General features: G+C 39.3%; 1 protein-coding gene across 6 annotated transcripts in view; it reads left to right on the top strand.

Annotated features, from left to right (window-relative positions):
• The window catches only part of MTTP (microsomal triglyceride transfer protein), a 137910-nt gene that overhangs the window by 48840 nt on the left and 69484 nt on the right, over window positions 1-19586 (top strand). For 5 of the 6 annotated variants that reach the window (XM_056566924.1, XM_056566934.1, XM_056566942.1 and 2 more), the window contains exons 2-3: window positions 11586-11773; window positions 14617-14760. In XM_056566924.1, coding sequence (XP_056422899.1) covers window positions 11586-11773; window positions 14617-14760 — 332 coding nt within the window. Of the gene's footprint in view, window positions 1-1871; window positions 1988-11585; window positions 11774-14616; window positions 14761-19586 lie in introns of those variants that run through there. The other variant, XM_056566959.1, reaches the window with a different exon arrangement.

Here is a 19586-nt window from a genome sequence, read left to right as displayed (position 1 = left end):
AAAAAAATTAAATAAAAAACTACCGCAGAATAGATTTTTTTTAATGTATACCACCTCATAAAATATAAAATAAAAAACGATCAGGGTGTCACATGTACCCCAGAATGGTACCAATGAAAGCGTCCTAAACTAAAAGGATGCCCTAAAATCCTCACAGCACACCTTCATGTCTGAGGCCTGTGTGAAAGACACGTAGCGTATAAAGGCCACATATGGGATATTTCTAAGTACGTCAGAATTCGGGGAATAAATCTTCAGTTTTATTTCTTTGTTTACACCTACTGTGTTACAGAAAAAAAATGGATTCAAATGAAAAATCTACAAAAAAATGTAATTTTAAAATCCGCCCCCACTTTGCTTTTATTTCTGTGAAATGCCTAAAGGGTTAATAAACTTCTTTTAATGTCATTCTGACTACTTTAAGGGGTACAGTTTATAAAATGGGGTGATTTATGAGGGTAGCTAACATACAGGCATCTCAATTCCACTTTGGAACTAAACTGGTCCCTGAAAAATCAGATTTAGCAATTTTCTTGAAAATCTGGAAAATTGCTACTAAATTTATAAACCCTCTAACATTCTAAAAAAAAGTAAAAGTATGTTTATCAAATAATGGGAACATAAAGTAGACTTATTGTTGATGTGAATTAATCATTAATTTGGTGCGGCATGGCTATTTGTCGTACGAGCAGAAAATATCAAATCTAGAAAAATGCTAATTTTTCATTTTTTCTGCAAATTTTATCAATAAAAAATTGCCACTAATGTAAAGTACAATATGTCACGAAAAAACAATCTCAGAATCGCTTTCAATAGTGAAAGTGTTCCAAAGTTATTACCAAATAAGTGGACGCATGTCAGATTTGATAAATTTGCCTTGGTCATTGAAGTCAAAACAGGCTATTGAGTAAAGGGGTTAAGTGGGAAACTACCAAAAATATTTAATTACTCTTATACAGTATATCCTATGTATATCCTATATATATATATATATATATATATATATATATATATACACACACACACACATTATTATTTGTTGTGTCACAATTTGTAGAGTGTTTTGCCCCTATTGGTATTCGTGTTGTAAAGAAATATTACTATGGCTATAACAGAAAACTATTAGTAAACTATATTTTAATTATAAGACATGCATGGCCTCCTACATAACCCCACAGGAACAGCTGTTGTTATCCTGTGACAGGATCTACTGCCCTTTGACAGTCAGTCCATGGAGCTGCATGGGTTTAGTGTGGGAGGCTGCACAGAGTGAATGTCAACAAGAATTTCTCTTCGTGTTCCTCTTTAATAAAACTTGTTCTTAATGACATTTAATGTCAAGATGACCTATTAATACAAGTGCACCTCAGATCACAGTGTATTATTGCCTTGTATTTGCACTTAATGTACAATATACATGTTAATAGTTACATACTGATATGGCAGATTCACAACATTGTTCAGATTTACTGTATAGCTTAACCCCTTAAGGACTCGGCATACAGGTACGCCCTGCGTTCTTCCGGCCCCTGCCGTTCACCGGGTGGGGACTTGACCGAGATGCCTGCTGATATCGTTCAGCAGGCATCCCGGCATATCGCCCAGGGTGATCAATTCAGATCATCGATTTGCGGCGATTCCGGGCTGATCGAGTCTCTGATGACTTGATAGCCCGCAAAATAGGTATGATCGGAGATGTCAGAGACATCCCCGATCATCCTGAAGGATAGGAGCGAGGTGGCAGTGATGCCACCTCCTCCTATCCCCTGCCATTGGTCGGTTAAGAATAACCGACCAATGGCAGTTGGGGGGGGGGGGTTTACAGTTGAAATCACCGCTCTGTCCACCCCTGGATGGGGGGGGGGGCGAAGATGGCGGAAAGGTACCGGAGTCACGAGGAGGCTGGAGTCCACTGGATCGGCGGCAGGCAGTGGCAAGATCGGGAGCAGTGAGGAAGCAGCGGTAGAGGCAGCATTGAAGATCAGTGGTAAGTGACCTTCACTGCTGCCTTCTAGGAGTTGCCAAACTACAACTTCTAGCATGCGCAGACCCCCAATGGCTGGCTGTGCATGCTGGGAGTTGTAGTTTTGCAACATCTAGAGGGCCACAGTTTGGAGACCACTATACAGTGGTGCCCAAGTTGTAGCCCTACAGATGTTGCAAAACTATAACTCCAAGCATGCCCAGACTGCCCAGGCATGCTGGGAGTTGTAGTTCAGCAACATGTGGCCCTTCATATGTTGCCGAACTACAACTCCCAGCATGCCTGGGAAGTCTGAGCATGCTTGGAGTTGTAGTTTTACAACATCTGGAGGGCTACAGTTTGGACACCTCTACACAGTGGTCTCCAAACTGTTCTCCTCCAGGTGTTGCATAACTACAACTCCCAACATGCCCTTCGGCATGCTGGGAGTTGTAGTTTTGCAACAACTTGAGGCACACTTGTTGGGAAACACTGTCTGTTTCCTAACTCAGTGTTTCCCAAACTGTGTGCCTCCAGCTTTTGCAAAACTACAACTCCCAGCATGCACTGACAGACCATGCATGCTGTGAGTTGTAGTTTTGCAACAGCTGGAGGCACACAGGTTGGGAAACACTGAGTTAAGTAACAAACTCAGTGTTTTGCAACCAGTGTGCATCCAGCTGTTGCATAACTACAACCCCCAGCATGCACGGACAGCCAAAGGGCAAGCTGGGCAAGTTGTAGTTTTGAAACAGCTGGACGTTTGCCCCCCCCCCCCCTTTACAGGGTACATTCACAGGGTACATTCACACGGTCAGGTTTACAGTGAGTTTCTCGCTGCAAGTTTGAGATGCAGCAAATTTTGCGCTGCAGCTCAAACTTCCAGCGGGAAACTAGCTGTGAACCCGCCCGTGTGATTGTACCCTAAGAACACTACACTACACCTACAAAAAACAAAGGGTAAAACACTACATATACACATACCCCTACACAGTTCCCCCCCCCCCCCATGTGTTTTTTTTTTTGTTGTTTTTTTTTTGCCTTTCTGGCACCCTGGGGACTTTCTAAATGCAACATGCCCCCCAAAACCCATTTCTGCTAAATTCTCTTTCAAAAAGGCAAGTTTTGCTCCTTCTCTTCTGAGCATTGTAGTGCGCCAGCAGAGCACTTAATGCCCACACATGGGGCGTTTTCTTAATAGGGAGAAATTGGGCCATTTTCACCTATTACCCCTTGTGAAAAAGAAAAATTTGGGGTAACACCATCATTTTAGTGTTAAAAATCTAATTTTCCATTTTCACGTCCAATGCAAAGTCGTCAAACACCTGTGGGGTGTTAAGGTTCACTATACCCCTTGTTATGTTCCTTTAGGGGTGTAGTTTCCAAAATAGTATGCCATGTGCGGGTGATTTGCTGTTCTGGCATCATGGGGGCTTCCTAAATGCAACATGGCCCCCAAAAACCATGACAGCTAAATTTGTTTTAAAAAATCCCACAGTTGCTCTTTCCCTCTTGAGTCATGTTGTAAGCCCACAGAGCACTTTATGTCAACATATGAGGTATTTCCATACTCAATAGAAATTGGGCTACACATTTTGGGGGGCTTTTTCTCCATTTACCACTTTTAAAAATGAAAAAAATGGGGCTACAAGAACATGTTAGTGTAAAAAATGCAGATTTAGATTTTTCTCCTCCACTTTGCTGCTATTCTTGTAAAAAACCCAAAGGGTTAACAAACTTTCTGAATGTCATTTTGAATACTTTGAGGGGGGTTGTTTCTATAATGGGGTCATTTTGGGGGTATTTCTTACAGAAAGGCCCCTCAAATCGACTTCAAACTTAACTGGTCCCTGAAAAATTCAGATTTTGAAATTTTCGTGAAAATTTTGAAAATTGATGCTATACTTTGAAGCCCTCTAATGTCATCAAAAAGTTAAAACATGTCAACTTTCTGATGCCAACATAAATTATACATATTGTATTTGTGAATCAATATAAAATGTATTTGGAATATCCATTTCTCTTACAAGCAGAGAGTTCCAAAGTTAGAAAAATGCTACATTTTCACAATTTTCATAAAATTTGGGGATTTTTCACCAAGAAAGGATGCAAGTAACGCCAAAAATGTACCACTATGTTATGGTAGAATATGTCACAAAAAACTGTCTCGGAATCAGAATAAACTGTAAAAGCATTCCAGAGTTATTAATGCATCCCCCGGAGGTCCGCCTCTTCCAGCGCTGACTTGCGCTTTGAGGCGGGCCCGCCAGCTGGATTTAAATATTCATAAGCGCTGGTCACATGAGCGCTCATGCCTGCTGAGCGCTCATGTGACCGGCGCTTATGAATATTCAAATCTAGCCGGCGGGCCCGCCTCAAAGCGCAAGTCAGTGCTGGAAGAGGGGGACCTTCGAGGGATCAGGGCTCCAGACTGCAGGTAGGTATAGCAGTCCGAGACCCTGCATCGGTCTCCTGTTCACCCGTACTATAACTCGGTGTATCGGGTGAATGGGTGACAGTTTTCCTTTGAAGGAATTTCCACATATAAATTGTAATGTTGTAATCCTTGATAAAAAAAATAAAATTCTGAGACTCAGACATATGATTTTTCTGGGACACTACAGAAAGAAGGTCTATGTCACTTACTGCACTTACATGAGCAAATGCAGTGAGGAGATGCCACTATAACTCTCTGCAAACCCAGTGGCATCATGGGAAATGTAGGCAGCAGTAGGAAATCATATGAGACAGGGATAGGAATCAAGAATGCAGACAATCCATGCATGCTACATCAGCAAAAAAACATGTATACACAACAGCCTTTAATATGTAAATGGATACACTATATATCACCACACTATATAAACAAAGAAAACATACCTGGACTGTTTCTTTAAGTGTAATCTAACTTTTAAGCCATTTAGGATCATGATCTGAAGCCTTCATTAGGCTCATCTGCTTCTTTTGCCATATATAGTAGACCTTCTCGACAGGTTGGCAGGTTCTCGTGAAACTCCGTCTGTCTGATTTGAGTTCCAGTATGTTACTACTCAGTTTGATGATAGTGGTTTTGCAGCATTCATTTATTGCTAAAATTAAGTGACCAATTGATATTGGGATATATTTTTATACGTAATTCTCTCCCTTGTTTAACAGATCACTAATGATTTCTCCCATATGTTTTTTGAGGCTCTATCAACTGAATTGTCACAAAGATGTTTAACCCAACCAGAATTAGAGAAAGCTGGTACTTTCTTCCAAACACAGCACCTCACCCATCCTCAGGTTGTGTGTTGTATTAAAACTCCATTCATGGCAATGGAAATGAGCTGCAATCCCACACAAACAGAGGACAAGAGTGGTGCTGTGTTTGGAAGAAAGCAGCACAGCTTTTTGTTGCCGTATTTACGCACCTCCCATTAATGCCAAAGGGAATATGCAAATTGCATAACACAGACAACTCGTCTGTTTTTGGCACCTTCTCTGCTGGCGGCAAACAGGTTGGTGTTGGCTGGGTAGCCACCTTTTTCATTTGTGGGCCAACCCCTTTGATCATTTTATATAGTTTTTCTTATGCTTTACCAATTTATGTGTCATCAAAAAGTGACCCAATGTTTTAATCAGTTCTTACATTAACCATATTTTTTTTAAGAACTTTTGGTGATGTTTTTAAATAATTTTTCATTTTTCTATCCATATAATAATCCTGAAGTCTTGCAGTTTCCATTCTGGCCACTAGGTCTAAAAGAAAGCTAAGACGTCCTGTTCTGTACAGATCATTTTCCCGTAGTGCCTTTCAAGGGAAAGGTAACACCAATAGAGAGATAACACTGGATCCACCAACATTCACAGCAGAGATGAGCATCCCCCCTCCAAATAGAATAACCTCTGTAAAGGTCTTCAATTCATCTGAATGGGGCAGTTCCTGTCTTTTGCTGTCTATGGTTCATGGGTCCTGCAGTAAAGCATGTCACTAAATGCTATTACAAACAGCTCAGGCAACATAACATGTACAAAAAAAAACTTACAATCAGATAAGAAATTACAATCAGAAAATAGAAACAGGTTAGAAAAAAAACATGTTTTAGTATCTGTCCCTAATCGGCAACATAAAATCTAGGTGACAAATTCCCTTTTTTGAAAAAAAAAAAACTTTTGGCCTATTTTTGGTTTTTCACAGAGACGCACACACACATTTTTATTATTTGTCTGTTGATAGACCTGGGTGAGGGCTTGTTTGTGCAGTGTGAACTGTAGATTTTATTGGCATAATTTGTGTACTTTTTAGGGATGATGAGGTGGCCAAAAAAAAAGCCCAAACGACAGATATTGCAATAGTTGAGACTCCCAATTATGTTTTTTCCAACATGCAATGGATTTTGTGTACATTGCACTGTAACCACTATCCTAGTGCACTGTGTGTTAAGCAGGGTTTCTAGGAAAACTAACTTGGCAGACCTTGGTGCCTACACTAGTCCATCTAGTCTGCCCAATATTCTAAATCCTATTATTAGTCCCTAGCTATTTATGCAAGAAGGCTATTCCATGCACCCACTGCTCTCTCGGCAAAGAAATACTTTCTGATATTACTTTTAAACCTTTGAACCTTTAAAAAGTACCTGTCACCAAATAAACTGTTCTATACTAACTCAGGCTATGTTCCCTAACTACTCCTTACACCCCTCCAGCCCTGAAAAAATGTCCAGAGCTTTAAAAAGCTGTGTATCTTACCTTTCTTCTTGCATGCATAGTGCAATCTCCAAAAATCTCTGCAAAAATCTCTGCAATCTCTGCAAAAAGTTTTATATATGCAAATGTGGTATCGATAAAAAGTTCAGATGATGGCGTAAAAAATGTGTCCTCATACCGCCCTTTATACGGAAAAAGTTATAGGTGGTCAAAATAGGGCAATTTTAGATTTTCCTGATTTTGTACAAAAGTTTTAGATTTTTTTTAAGCGGTACAAAAATATAAAAGTATCTAGCCATGGGTATCATTTTAATCGTATTGTCCGACAGAATAAAGAACACATGTCATTTTTACCGTAAATTGTACAGTGTGAAAACGAAACCCTCCAATATGTGCAAAATTGTGGTTTTCATTCAAATTTCCTCTCTAAAAAAATATTTTTTTGGGTTCGCCGTACATTTTACGGTAAAATCAGAGGTTTCATTACAAAGTAAATATGAAAGAGTTACGGATTTTAGAAGGCGAGGAGGAAAAAACGAAAATGCAAAAATAAAATTTGGCCTGGTCCTTAAGGTGAAAATGGGCTTCGTCCTTAAGCGGTTAAAGCTATGTCCTCTGTATTTTTTTCTTCTTTTAAATATGCTCTCCTCCTTTACTTGAATCCCTTTATGTATTTAAACGTTTCTATCATATCCCCTTTGTCTTGTCTTTCTTCCAAGCTATACATGATAATGTCCATTAACCTTTCCTGGTTAGTTCTATGCTTTTACATATTAGGACATTATAAGAAATCTGGTCCTTCGAAGGTCTTAAAATTAGGTTAAGACAACTTCTGATGAACACATGACAAATTCCGAACAGGCCAAAATGCAGAAGCAGTATGTGATAAATGAAAGAATACCTGTCATGAGCTTGATATATTTTTTTAATAACCCCACTTCACATCCCCCCCCCCTACCTCTACCTTGATATTGTTCGGTATCTTCTGCTCCGTCTCAGTCAGCTCCAGACTAGGTAGCAGAGTGAGGGAGGAAGTTCCCTCACTGCTCCGTCTAGTGCTGCAAAAGCTGAAATATTCAGCACAATATTCAGTACTACCTACACTGAAGGTGTCATGGCAGTCTAGCTCAGCTCAAAGGGAAGAGGAGCTAAAATATATAGCACTATACACATGACTGAGCTGAGGTCCCACCTGCATTTCCTGACTTTTGTCTCTGCCAGGCTGCTGCAGGAGACGATCTGCAAGCAGGACTGCAGGCAGGACTAGGAGGACCCCTGGTGGCCATACTGTTAGGGGTTAATATAACACATGAAGTTGCACAATTTTATTAAGACGTATTTTGGAAAAGTACCATTACAAAAGGTACCATTTAAAGGGGTACTCTGGTGGAAAATTATTATTTTTTTTTTAATCAACTGTGCCGGAAAGTTAAACAGATTTGTAAATTACTTCTATTAAAAAATCTTAATCCTTCCAGTACTCATTAGCTGCTGAATACTACAGAGGAAATTCTTTTCTTTTTGGATTTCTTTTCTCTATGTCCACAGTGCTCTCTGCTGACATCTCTGTCCATTTTAGGAACTGCCCAGAGCAGGATATGTTTGCTATGGGGATTTTCTCCTGCTCTGGACAGTTCTTGACATGAATAGAGAGAGCACTGTGGTCAGACAGAAAAGAAATTAAAAAAAGAAAAGAATTTCCTCTGTAGTATACAGCCGCTAATATGTACTGGAAGAATTAATAGAAGTTATTTTTAATAGATGTAATTTACAAATCTGTTTAACTTTCTGGCACCAATTGATTTAAAAAGAAAAAAGTTTTCCTCCAGAGTACCCCTTTAAGTACATCCTTACTGCTTGTTTGTAAGGGTTAACAGGAGAAAGCCTTTTCTTTCTAAAAAAAACCTGCAAACTGAAAGTCATGCAGAAAAACGTTACTGCAAGTTTCTGATTTATGGGGTGTACTTGGTTTTTATACATAGCTTTTTCATTTTAGCTTCATTTTTGTTAACGAATGGAAAGGTATAAACAGCTGTGTCTTGTTCATCAGACATTGTAATGACCTAATTTTAAGATATCCTACCAGCTTTTTTTATTTATTTATTTATTCATGGCTTGATATTTAAAACTTAGCCTTAAAAGGTTTCTAAGGAGTCTGCTTTTTTAGTAGGTTTTCTTTAAACGGGTACTCCGCCCCTAGACATCTTATCCCCTATCCAATATATAATATGTCTATGGGCGGAGTTCCCCTTTAAAGGGATTGTCTGGCAAAAAGGGTTTTTCTGAAAAACATGTCTAGGCTGGTAAAAAAAGAACAAACAAACAAAAGAAAACCTCTACTTACCTCTCACTCAGTCCCCATTGCGTCTGGTATTGCTGCACCCAGTCTCCACTGTGCTCAAGTTTCTGGTGCTGGACAGTCAATACCTCAGAGTGCCGCTTAGACAATCACTGGCTGAGGTGTAACATGCTCAACCAATCACTGGCAGGAGCGGCACTCTGATGTATTGGGCCCAGCACCAGGAAGTGGAGCACAGTTGAGACCGGGAGCAGAAATACTGGAGGCTACAGGGATCAAATGAGAGATGAGTACAGTTTGTTTTAGGTTTTGTTTACGATCCTAGAAATGTTTTTAGACAAATCTTTTTTGCCGGACAATCCCTTTAAGACCCTGTCCCACTTCAAATCTGAATTTCCCTTTGGCCAACTTAAAGGGGTTATCCAGGAATTTTATATATATATATATATATATATATATATATATATATATATATATATATATATATATATCAACTGGCTCCAGAATGTTAAACAGATTTGTAAATTACTTCTATTAAAAAATCTTAATCCTTTCAGTACTTATGAGCTTCTGAAGTTAAAGTTGTTCTTTTCTGTCTAAGTGCTCTCTGATGACACGCCCAGTTTAGAAGCAAATCCCCATAGCAAACCTCTTCTAAACTGGGTGCTTCCAGAGAGCACTTAGACAGAAAAGAACAACCTTAACTTCAGAAGCTCATAAGTACTGAAAGGAGTAAGATTTTTTAATAGAAATAATTTACAAATCCGTTTACCTTTCTGGAGCCAGTTGATATATAAAAACATTTTTTTTTCCTGGATAACCCATTACTACCGTGAGAACATTTAGTAAATATATCAGCATCTATTGAATGTGAAATTCAATCAATGTCAATGCAACTCAAGTCAACAGTGTCACAACAATGTATAAAATGGGAAAAAGTAAAAGTAAACAAAAATAATTTATTGCTTACAAAACTCTCTCTGTCAACATGCCTAATAAAGAATTCTCAGTGTATAGTATAAGAGTATGTTGGGCAGGTGACAGATATGCATACTTCGCATGTCACTGACACTTGCTTGTGCACGCATTACAAAGTTCTGCAGTATACTATGACATGATTTAATTATAGACCACACATACTTATGCAATTGGTGATCAGAACATATTCTCTTATGAGCTATTCAGCAACAAATCGAACACTACATGTCCAACTCTTTCACACACAACTGTGCAGTGTCATACCGAACCACTCTTGTTTGCTTCCTGTTTTGTTGCCTTTAAAACTGGAATTATCATTGATTTTGGGGATTTCCATTTGTTTTACACAGGACAGGATTGGAGATATGTCTCTGATGGTGTCCGACTACTAGGATCCCCTGCAACCTTTAAAATGGGGACTCAATTTTCCACAGTCACACATGCGCTCTGCTGCTCCTTTCATTCTCTATGGCTATTTCCGACAGCTCCCATGGAGAATGATATGCTATGATCCACCATAATTATTTGAATATTTGATGAATACAGATTTTACTATTGAGCTAGATGTTTTAAAATGTATCTTTGAAGGATTTAAGAGTCAACCATTTAAGACCTATACCTATTAACCAGAGCATAGAGTGCTTCTCACTCTGGAGGAACCAATATGTTCCTGCATTTCTTGGATAGACTGTAGACTTTAGTAAGAAATGGGTAGACTTTAGTAAGAAATGGGTAGACTTTAGTAAGAAATGGGTAATGCTTTATTTCTTCATTTGTGACACTGCAGGGGGATTGAGCAGTTGGGGCGGAGTTCCCCCACACATAACAGCTGATTGCTGTCATCATTGAAACCGTCTAACAAAAATGGGTTGTCTAAAGCCTACTACTTGTTTAACAATAAGTATGTGGCTAATGGCATTATTACTGACCAATTCTTTTGGACCATGAATTGGGCAAAAGTATAATCAGTATAATCAGTAAATTTGGTTGATCCTTGCCATATATGGTGTACTAAACAAAATAGAATGTATATCAATTGCGACTGTTACTTATTTTGACATAATGCACAAAGTTAATATGCCTTTAAATTAAGTACTCTAGCATTGTAAGGAGACCTTATGGTCAAAACAAATATTAAGCATTGAATGGGCACTGTCATAAAAAATAAAAATAAACGATTTCTAAACCTACAACCTGTATCTTGTGTTGCGTCACCATGACCGACCCATAATGTAAGTCTATAGGGCTATCCCATAGACATGATCGCATGATCGGTTGGGGTCTGAACACTCAGACCCTGACTGATAAAAACTTTTCACATGTTCCTAGAATATTTCATATTTATAGAATATATAGAAACTTTAACACCCCATGGATATAAATGTTGATATTCATGATGGATCCTTGACTCATTGCTGGTCTTACATTGAAAAATCTGGTTGCATTGAAGTGTTTTATAGTGGTTGAATGTACTGTTGTCTCTTATGCAATATTTTTTATTTATTATTTAATTGTTAAACTATAAAAAATATATAGTTCTGGCAAACATATTTGCCACATGTTGGTGTATGTTACTGGTATTGGCAGAACCATCGGTTGTACTGAATAGCATGGAAAGACATATTATAATAATAGCTGTTTTTTACTCTTTTATAGTACATACAGCAGGTCCAAGACTAAACAATGACAAGGTATATAAGTATGCATATACAACGGAAGTGCTAATCGATAAACCCAGAGGATCACTTGAGGATAGTGTGGGCTACAAGATTTCAACAGATGTAATGGTCAACTTGATATGGAGGAATCCCACCAACAAAGATGACCAACTCATCAAGATTGCCGTATGTTTTCTCACGCCAGAATGATAATTATCTCTTAGTGATATTATGATATTAGTCTGTTTTACATACTCTTTTAAGTCACCTTTTTCAGCGAGTTCACCAGTATGGGCCTTATTTAAAGAAGCACTCCAGGTTTTTAGTTTTTTGCCCACATCATGCTCATTCTCCATTCCTACAGCATCATTTGGCTTATTCCAGCACAACTGCATCTATGGGTTTCATTACAGTAACTGGGTCATGCAAGCTCCTGTGGGATTCTGAAAGCTTGCTATGGGATTCTGCCGCACAGCATCATTTTTCGCGGCAGAAAAATTTGCCTTGGAAATCCCTATTTTGATGTCCACAGAAACAATGAACCTGTGCAATGTTTCTGCATATTCTGCTTAAAAATGCATTGCCGTCTAAGAAAACAGCGCATTTCCGAGCGTCCCTAGTGCCGGCGGAACATACAGATTTGCAGAATGTCTTCAAAATGTTTTCAGGGCAGACATTCTACAAAAGTGTTTTTTGCTGACATTTTAAAATTAAAAAGCAATAAGTCAAATATTGCTACTCTGTCTTTACAAACAAAATCACAAGTAGATCTAAGCGACAAGTATCTAAAAAAGTTGTTTTTGGAACATTAAAGGGGTACTCCGGTGAATTTTTTTTTTAAAATCAACTGGTGCCAGAAAGTTAAACAGATTTGTAAATTACTTCTATTAAAAAATCTTAATCCTTCCAGTACTTATTAGCTGCTGAATACTACAGTGGAAATTCTTTTCCGTTTGAAACACAGAGCTGTCTCCTGAATCACGAGCACAGTGCTCTCTGCTGACATCTCTGTCCATTTTTAGGAACTGTCCAGGGTAAAAGGAAATCCCCATATCAAACATATGCTGTTCTGGACAGTTCATAAAATGGACAGAGATGTCAGCAGAGGGCACTGTGCTCGTGATGTCAGCAGACAGTTCTGTGTTTCAAAAAGAAAATAATTTCCGCTGTAGTATTCAGCAGCTAATAAGTACAGGAAGGATTAAGATTTTTTAATAGAAGTAATTTACAAATCTGTTTAACTTTCTGGCACCAGTTGATTTAAAAAAAAAAAAAGTTTTTCACCGGAGTATCCCTTTAACCCCTTAAGGACGCAGGACGTAAATGTACGTCCTGGTGAGGTGGTACTTAACGCACCAGGACGTACATTTACGTCCTAAGCATAACCGCGGGCATCGGAGCGATGCCCGTGTCATGCGCGGCTGATCCCGGCTGCTAATCGCAGCCAGGGACCCGCCTGCAATGGCCGACGCCCGCGATCTCGCGAGCGTCCGCCATTAACCCCTCAGGTGCCGGGATCAATACAGATCCCGGCATCTGCGGCGGTTCGCGATTTAAATGAACGATCGGATCGCCCGCAGCGCTGCTGCGGGGATCCGATCATTCATAACGCCGCACGGAGGTCCCCTCTCCTTCCTCCGTGCGGCTCCCGGCGTCTCCTGCTCTGGTCTGTGATCGAGCAGACCAGAGCAGGAGATGACCGATAATACTGATCTGTTCTATGTCCTATACATAGAACAGATCAGTATTAGCAATCATGGTATTGCTATGAATAGTCCCCTATGGGGACTATTCAAGTGTAAAAAAAAATGTAAAAAAATGTAAAAGTAAAAGTAAAAAAAAAGTGAAAAATCCCCTCCCCCAATAAAAAAGTAAAATGTCCGTTTTTTCCTATTTTACCCCCAAAAAGCGTAAAAAACATTTTTTATAGACATATTTGGTATCGCCGCGTGCGTAAATGTCCGAACTATTAAAATAAAATGTTAATGATCCCGTACGGTGAACGGCGTGAACGAAAAAAAATAAAAAAAGTCCAAAATTCCTACTTTTTTAATACATTTTATTAAAAAAAAATTATAAAAAATGTATTAAAAGTTTTTTATATGCAAATGTGGTATCAAAAAAAAGTACAGATCATGGCGCAAAAAATGAGCCCCCATACCGCCGCTTATACGGAAAAATAAAAAAGTTAGAGGTCATCAAAATAAAGGGATTATAAACGTACTAATTTGGTTAAAAAGTTTGTGATTTTTTTTAAGCGCAACAATAATATAAAAGTATATAATAATGGGTATCATTTTAATCGTATTGACCCTCAGAATAAAGAACACACGTCACTTTTACCATAAATTGTACGGCGTGAAAACAAAACCTTCCAAAATTAGCAAAATTGCGTTTTTCGTTTTAATTTCCCCACAAAAATAGTGTTTTTTGGTTGCGCCATACATTTTATTATATAATGAGTTATGTCATTACAAAGGACAACTGGTCGCGCAAAAAACAAGCCCTCATACTAGTCTGTGGATGAAAATATAAAAGAGTTATGATTTTTAGAAGGCGAGGAGGAAAAAATGAAAACGTAAAAATTAAATTGTCTGAGTCCTTAAGGCCAAAATGGGCTGAGTCCTTAAGGGGTTAAAGGAGTACTCCGGGGAACTTAAACGTATCCCCTATCCACAAAATAGGAGACCCCCCCACAATCTCCTGTTTGGGGCTCGGCTACCTACTCGTCCTCGGTGTGCTCTAGCCTACTTTCGAAAACAAGCGCAAGTGACAACCCACTCAGCCAATCACTGGCTGGGAAAGGGTCCTGTCTCAGTTTCTAATTGGCAGAGTGGGCAGTCACTTGCACTCATTTGCAAAGATGGGAGCCAGAGTGAACCGAGGATGGGTAAATAATGGATCCTGGTAGTTGAACCCCCTCCCCAGGATATGGATAAGTGTCTGTTCCCAGTGTCCCCCTTTAAATTAATTTAGTAAGTAAGGCATTAATAAGACATAACTTCTTAAGATGTTTTTTTTCATTACAGATGAAGAATATTAAAGTAGATAACATAATTGTACGTCCACAAGGTCAGAATATTTTTACTGAAAGCAATGCTGAAAAACTACTAGGAGACTCTAACCTGGCCATACTTCAGCGACCAGTTCTAGTGCAGTGGACTAATGGAAAGGTAAGACAGCAAAGCATTTTTACAAATCTGGGAAGACATTTAGCATTGTATTTAGAGGGTTCTTTCTGCTTATAATTATTGCATAAAATGTTGCATGTGTGCCAAACATTCTTTTCGTTACTTTACGCTGCAAGCAAACAGCAACAAACAAGCTTAAAAAAGGCAATTTCAGTTTTCAACTTGCATTGGTAATTGTGTAATCAAGTGCCAGTGTCGCCTAAAGTCGCAAACCCCTTCAAATCACCACAAATCTACACTGGCCCAGACCTGGATTGCAAAACTGTCTTTGGAGAGCATGTTTAAATGGTTGTCATCTCAGGATGAGTTGGCCTGAACTGGAGCTGGCACTTCCCGCATTAGGACGAGTCAGCTCGTCCTAGAGCTAAACTGTCACAGCACGTAAACATGCTGTGCCAGAAAGGTGACATTAGCTGTCATAGACTGCTGTCACCAACATTTTATTCTAACTGGTGAATCATGGCACTTCATCGCTAATCTAGTCTCTGGTGGACAAGAAGATAAGGGTGATTGGTGCTTTCAGAGACCTGGAGCATGTGCCCCACTCCTGTTCATATTTTCCAACGGGAGCCATGATTGGTCGGCACCAACTGACCAATTGTGGCTCCTGGCAGGCAATATGAAATTACGGACACTGTGATTTCATATTCCCTGCCATTAGCTGTGATTGATCGGTACCAATCGACCAATCATGGCTCCCAGCTGGAAATATGAAATTACGGGTGCCGTGGTTTCATGTTTCCAGCTGGAAGCTGTTATTGGTCAGCACCAACTGACCAATCATGGCTTCTGGCAGGGAATATGAAATCACGGCACCTGCTCTGCTTGCCCCATCTAAGTGCTGCAGAGAAGGTGCTGTAGATGCTGTGGTAAGTTTGACCATATCTAAAGAATGGTTGGCTTCCTCTGCCCTTTATCGGCATCCCACAGGAGCGGTGGTGGGGCGCCAATGGTGGCCATGGAAACCAAAGTTTTGACAATGGCGTCCATTGTCATGACTGCAGAAGCTGATCAGACTCTGCTTAAATTCTGTGCACCAAAACGGGAAATTAACAAAACGTTGTGTAATGGAACAAATGAGCAGTTTCTTGTGTCAACCAATCAGGCCTTTATTTTATTAAAAATAAAATGAACTATCTGATTGGTTGCTATTGGCAGCTGTTTCACTGTTCTTCTGCACAAGTTTGAATAAATCTACTAGGTCCCATATTGACAGCTTTTTTCCTACTTATACTGATAGGAATTTATAAAAAAAAAAAGACAGGAGAGATACACTTTAAAAAGATTTTTCCAATCTTTAGCTGCATTTAAAAAGATTCCGTACCTGACTGCCAAAAGGGGGATGTGGCGAGCATGACTGGAAGATGCTGTGTTCCCTCCCTTATAACTGGATAGAGGTAATGGCACACACTATACAGAATTGCATAGAGCAGAGGAGAACAGAGTCTGCAAAGCCTGATTTTGGATATATAGAAATAGTTTAATGAATGCTGCATGTCCTATTAGTGAAATGAACATGTATCACCAGTTTTCCCTGCATATATTAGCTTTTAACAGGTTACACTACAGATGGTCAAATTGGCTTTTAGGTCTCATCCTCAATATGAAAGGGATTTAAATTTGGAACCTAGAGCAAATAGAGTGTATAACTTAAAGGGGTATTCCGGGCAAAAACATTTGATCCCCTATCCAAAGGATCACGGGGGGCCCACTGCTGAGACCCTCCGCGATCTCCCTGCAGCACCCGCAGGTTTCCGGGACTGGGCACACCACGCCCCCTCCATTCATGCCATGTAGAATGCGGGTGCTGCAGGGAGATCGCGGGGTGTCTCAGCCCCCCCCCCCCCGCCATCAGACATCTTATCCCCTATCCTTTGGATAGGGGATAAAATGTTTTTGCCAGGAATACCCCTTTAAGGAAGGTCTCCCTTATGTCTGAGAGACTTTAAACATTGATGTGTAGTAAAATAATCTTTGCTTATCACTACGTACCATTAAAACTAATAAATAAGATATCTGTATAAAGGTCACGCACAACCAATAAAATAATGACACATGCTCAGATTAGTGGAAGCCTTATCTGAATACTGTGGAAATGTGCTTAAAGACAAAGTACCCCTAACAACAGCTTTAAAGGGGTTATCCACCATAAGGTGATTTTAGTACGTACCTGGCAGACAGTAATGGACATGCTTAGGAAGGATCTGCACTTGTCTTGGGGCTAAATGGCTATGTTGTGAGATTACCTTAACAGTGTGGCTAGCTGTTTGTGAACTGGTAGTTCCTGTTTGACTTTTCTTTTTTTGACTACAAATCCCACAATTCCATCTTCCTCCCTCCCACACATCAGCCACCCCACCCATTGAAACATAAGTGAGCAGCATCCATTCAAAAGACCTGTGGTTTTCAATCAGGGTGCCTACAGCTGTTGCAGATTGATCTCTCTCCCACCAAGCGATCCCTCCGCCCATTGTAGCAGACCTGCTCCCTGTCATCAGCTGACTAGTGAGTCAGGTCTCGGCCGCATTGCAACCTGGGAAAAAAATCCGAGACAACAGTCATTTAGTATGCTGTTAAAAATAAATATTGGAGTGAAAATCACAGAAGAATTGTGACAATTGTTACACACAGGTACAGACAGTATATTATGAACTACACTAACTTTACAGCCCCTGTAGCATAGTCAAATAAAAAAAATCGTGGAATACCCCTTTAAGCACACATGGATTATAAAGTAGCTTTCATTATTGATTTTAAAGTGCTTTTTTATTCATTTATGATGAAACACCAATTTTTTCACCCTGTAGCAGTTTTTCATTGCCTTTAGGCAATGAAAAACTGCTACAGGGTGAAGAAATTTTTATTGCACTCTTGCTGAGAAAAACAAAACAACACTTTTGCAATCCCCCCCCCCCCCCCCCAAAAACAAAGCCTAGCCTGATAGATTTGTACTATTACCTGTGTTTTGGGTCCACTCGCAGTTTTAGCTACTGATAAAACACCGAACAAAATGCTACATGTGAACCAAGCCTCAATTTTATATTTTCTAAATTAAATATCAGAAGTATTAGAACCTAAATAAATAATCCAAATGAATAAATTACACTAACCCAGTGTATTACCTTCTTTTAAAGTTTGTTTCTGTTCTGAAACATATCTCCAAACCAGAGATCCATTATTAGCTCAAAGTTCATTTTGCTGTTCATGACTCATCTTACATAGAGAAGGTTACACTAGGATAGCACAGAGTAATTCCTAGGATTTATCAAAGGATTTATGTGTTTTTTTTCATGTAACTTTGGCGCAATGCTTTGGCGCAGTGTCTTTTTGCGCCAAAGTTTGGCACATTCTCTCCACTGTCATTTTTACAACTTTCTTAAAATCACGGTCGTGTGTGTGATTTTAACTTTAGTCAGTAATTCATCATTTGCGCCAATCGATCTTTACTAATAGACAGATCGCCCGCTGCAATCTTTCTGTATAATGTATAGATGCGGCGGGCGCTCTTCTATGGTCCCCTGCCCTGACGTATATATACACATATTCATATTTCCTGCACAGAGCTGTGATTGGCCAGATGGTTCCAGCCAATCACAGCTCTCTGTGAGAAATATGAATAGGTGTATATATATACGGCCGTGCAGGGGACCATAGGAGAGCGCCCGCCGCATCTATACATTATACCGGAGGATCACAGCGGGTGTCAGGAGTGATACCTGCAGTGATCTTTCCATAACTATAGGTAATACTACTCCCAACATGGAGCACACTCTGCCTCATGCTGGGAGCTGTAGTACCCGCATTAATAGACAGATCGCAGTGGGTGTCAGAAGTTACACCCGCTGCGATCTCTCTATTAATGCAGGTACTACAGCTCCCAGAATGGAGCAGAGTGTGCTCCATGTTGGGAGTAGTAGTGCCACGGTTTTAGGTCAGGTGGGAAAACCGCATACAGGACAAAAATGAACCGACTGGAGTCAGCGCTTCACTCTGGTCGGCTCATTGAAATACATTACATACGGGCCGCATACGGCAGGGATACGGGAGCGCCTGGTTTTACTTCCCCCCAGCCGTATGCGGTCCTGTATTGCCTAAAACGTGATGTGAACCCAGCCTAAAATAACAAAATAAAAAATGTTTTTAAAATTATATAAAAACTCTTTCATAGCAAAAATTTTAATCACCTTCTCTTATTTTACATACAAAATAAAGTAAATATATTAAGTATCGCCATGTGTTAAATGGTCCAAATGTTTAAAATATAATGTTTAAGATGCCGCCCAGTAAACAGGGTAAATGTAAAAAAAATACCAGATGTCAAAAATGCAGATTTTTTTAATGAAATCATTTATCAGAGGCAAAATTTATAAAATGTTATCAAAAAGTCCTGTATACAGTATAATAAAAAAAAGAAACTATAGGGTCAGAAAAGGACAATTTTAAGCATACTGATTTTGTTAAAAAAAAAAGTTAGACTTTTTTTTTAAAGTAGGACTTTAATAGAAAATATATAAATCTGATATAGTTTAATCTTATTGACCTTCAGAATAAAGAGATCATTTTTATTTTTACTACATGGTGCACTGCCTAAAAACTAAACCTTCCAAGAGTTGCTAAATTGTGGTTTTCTTTTCAGTTTACCGCCACAAACACTATTTTTTTGGTTGCACTATGCATTTTATGCTAAAATGATAGGTGTCATTGCAAAGTACAATTGGTCATGCGAAAAAACAAGCCCTCATATGGGTCTTAAGAGGCAAGAAGGAAAAAACACAAATGCAAAAATAGAAATTTGCTGTCTCCTTTAA

The sequence above is a fragment of the Hyla sarda genome, chromosome 1, assembly GCF_029499605.1.
Source record: "Hyla sarda isolate aHylSar1 chromosome 1, aHylSar1.hap1, whole genome shotgun sequence".
Lineage (NCBI taxonomy): Eukaryota > Metazoa > Chordata > Amphibia > Anura > Hylidae > Hyla > Hyla sarda.
The sequence above is the reverse complement of the archived record's forward strand: the minus strand, read 5'-3'. Positions and strand labels throughout refer to the sequence as shown.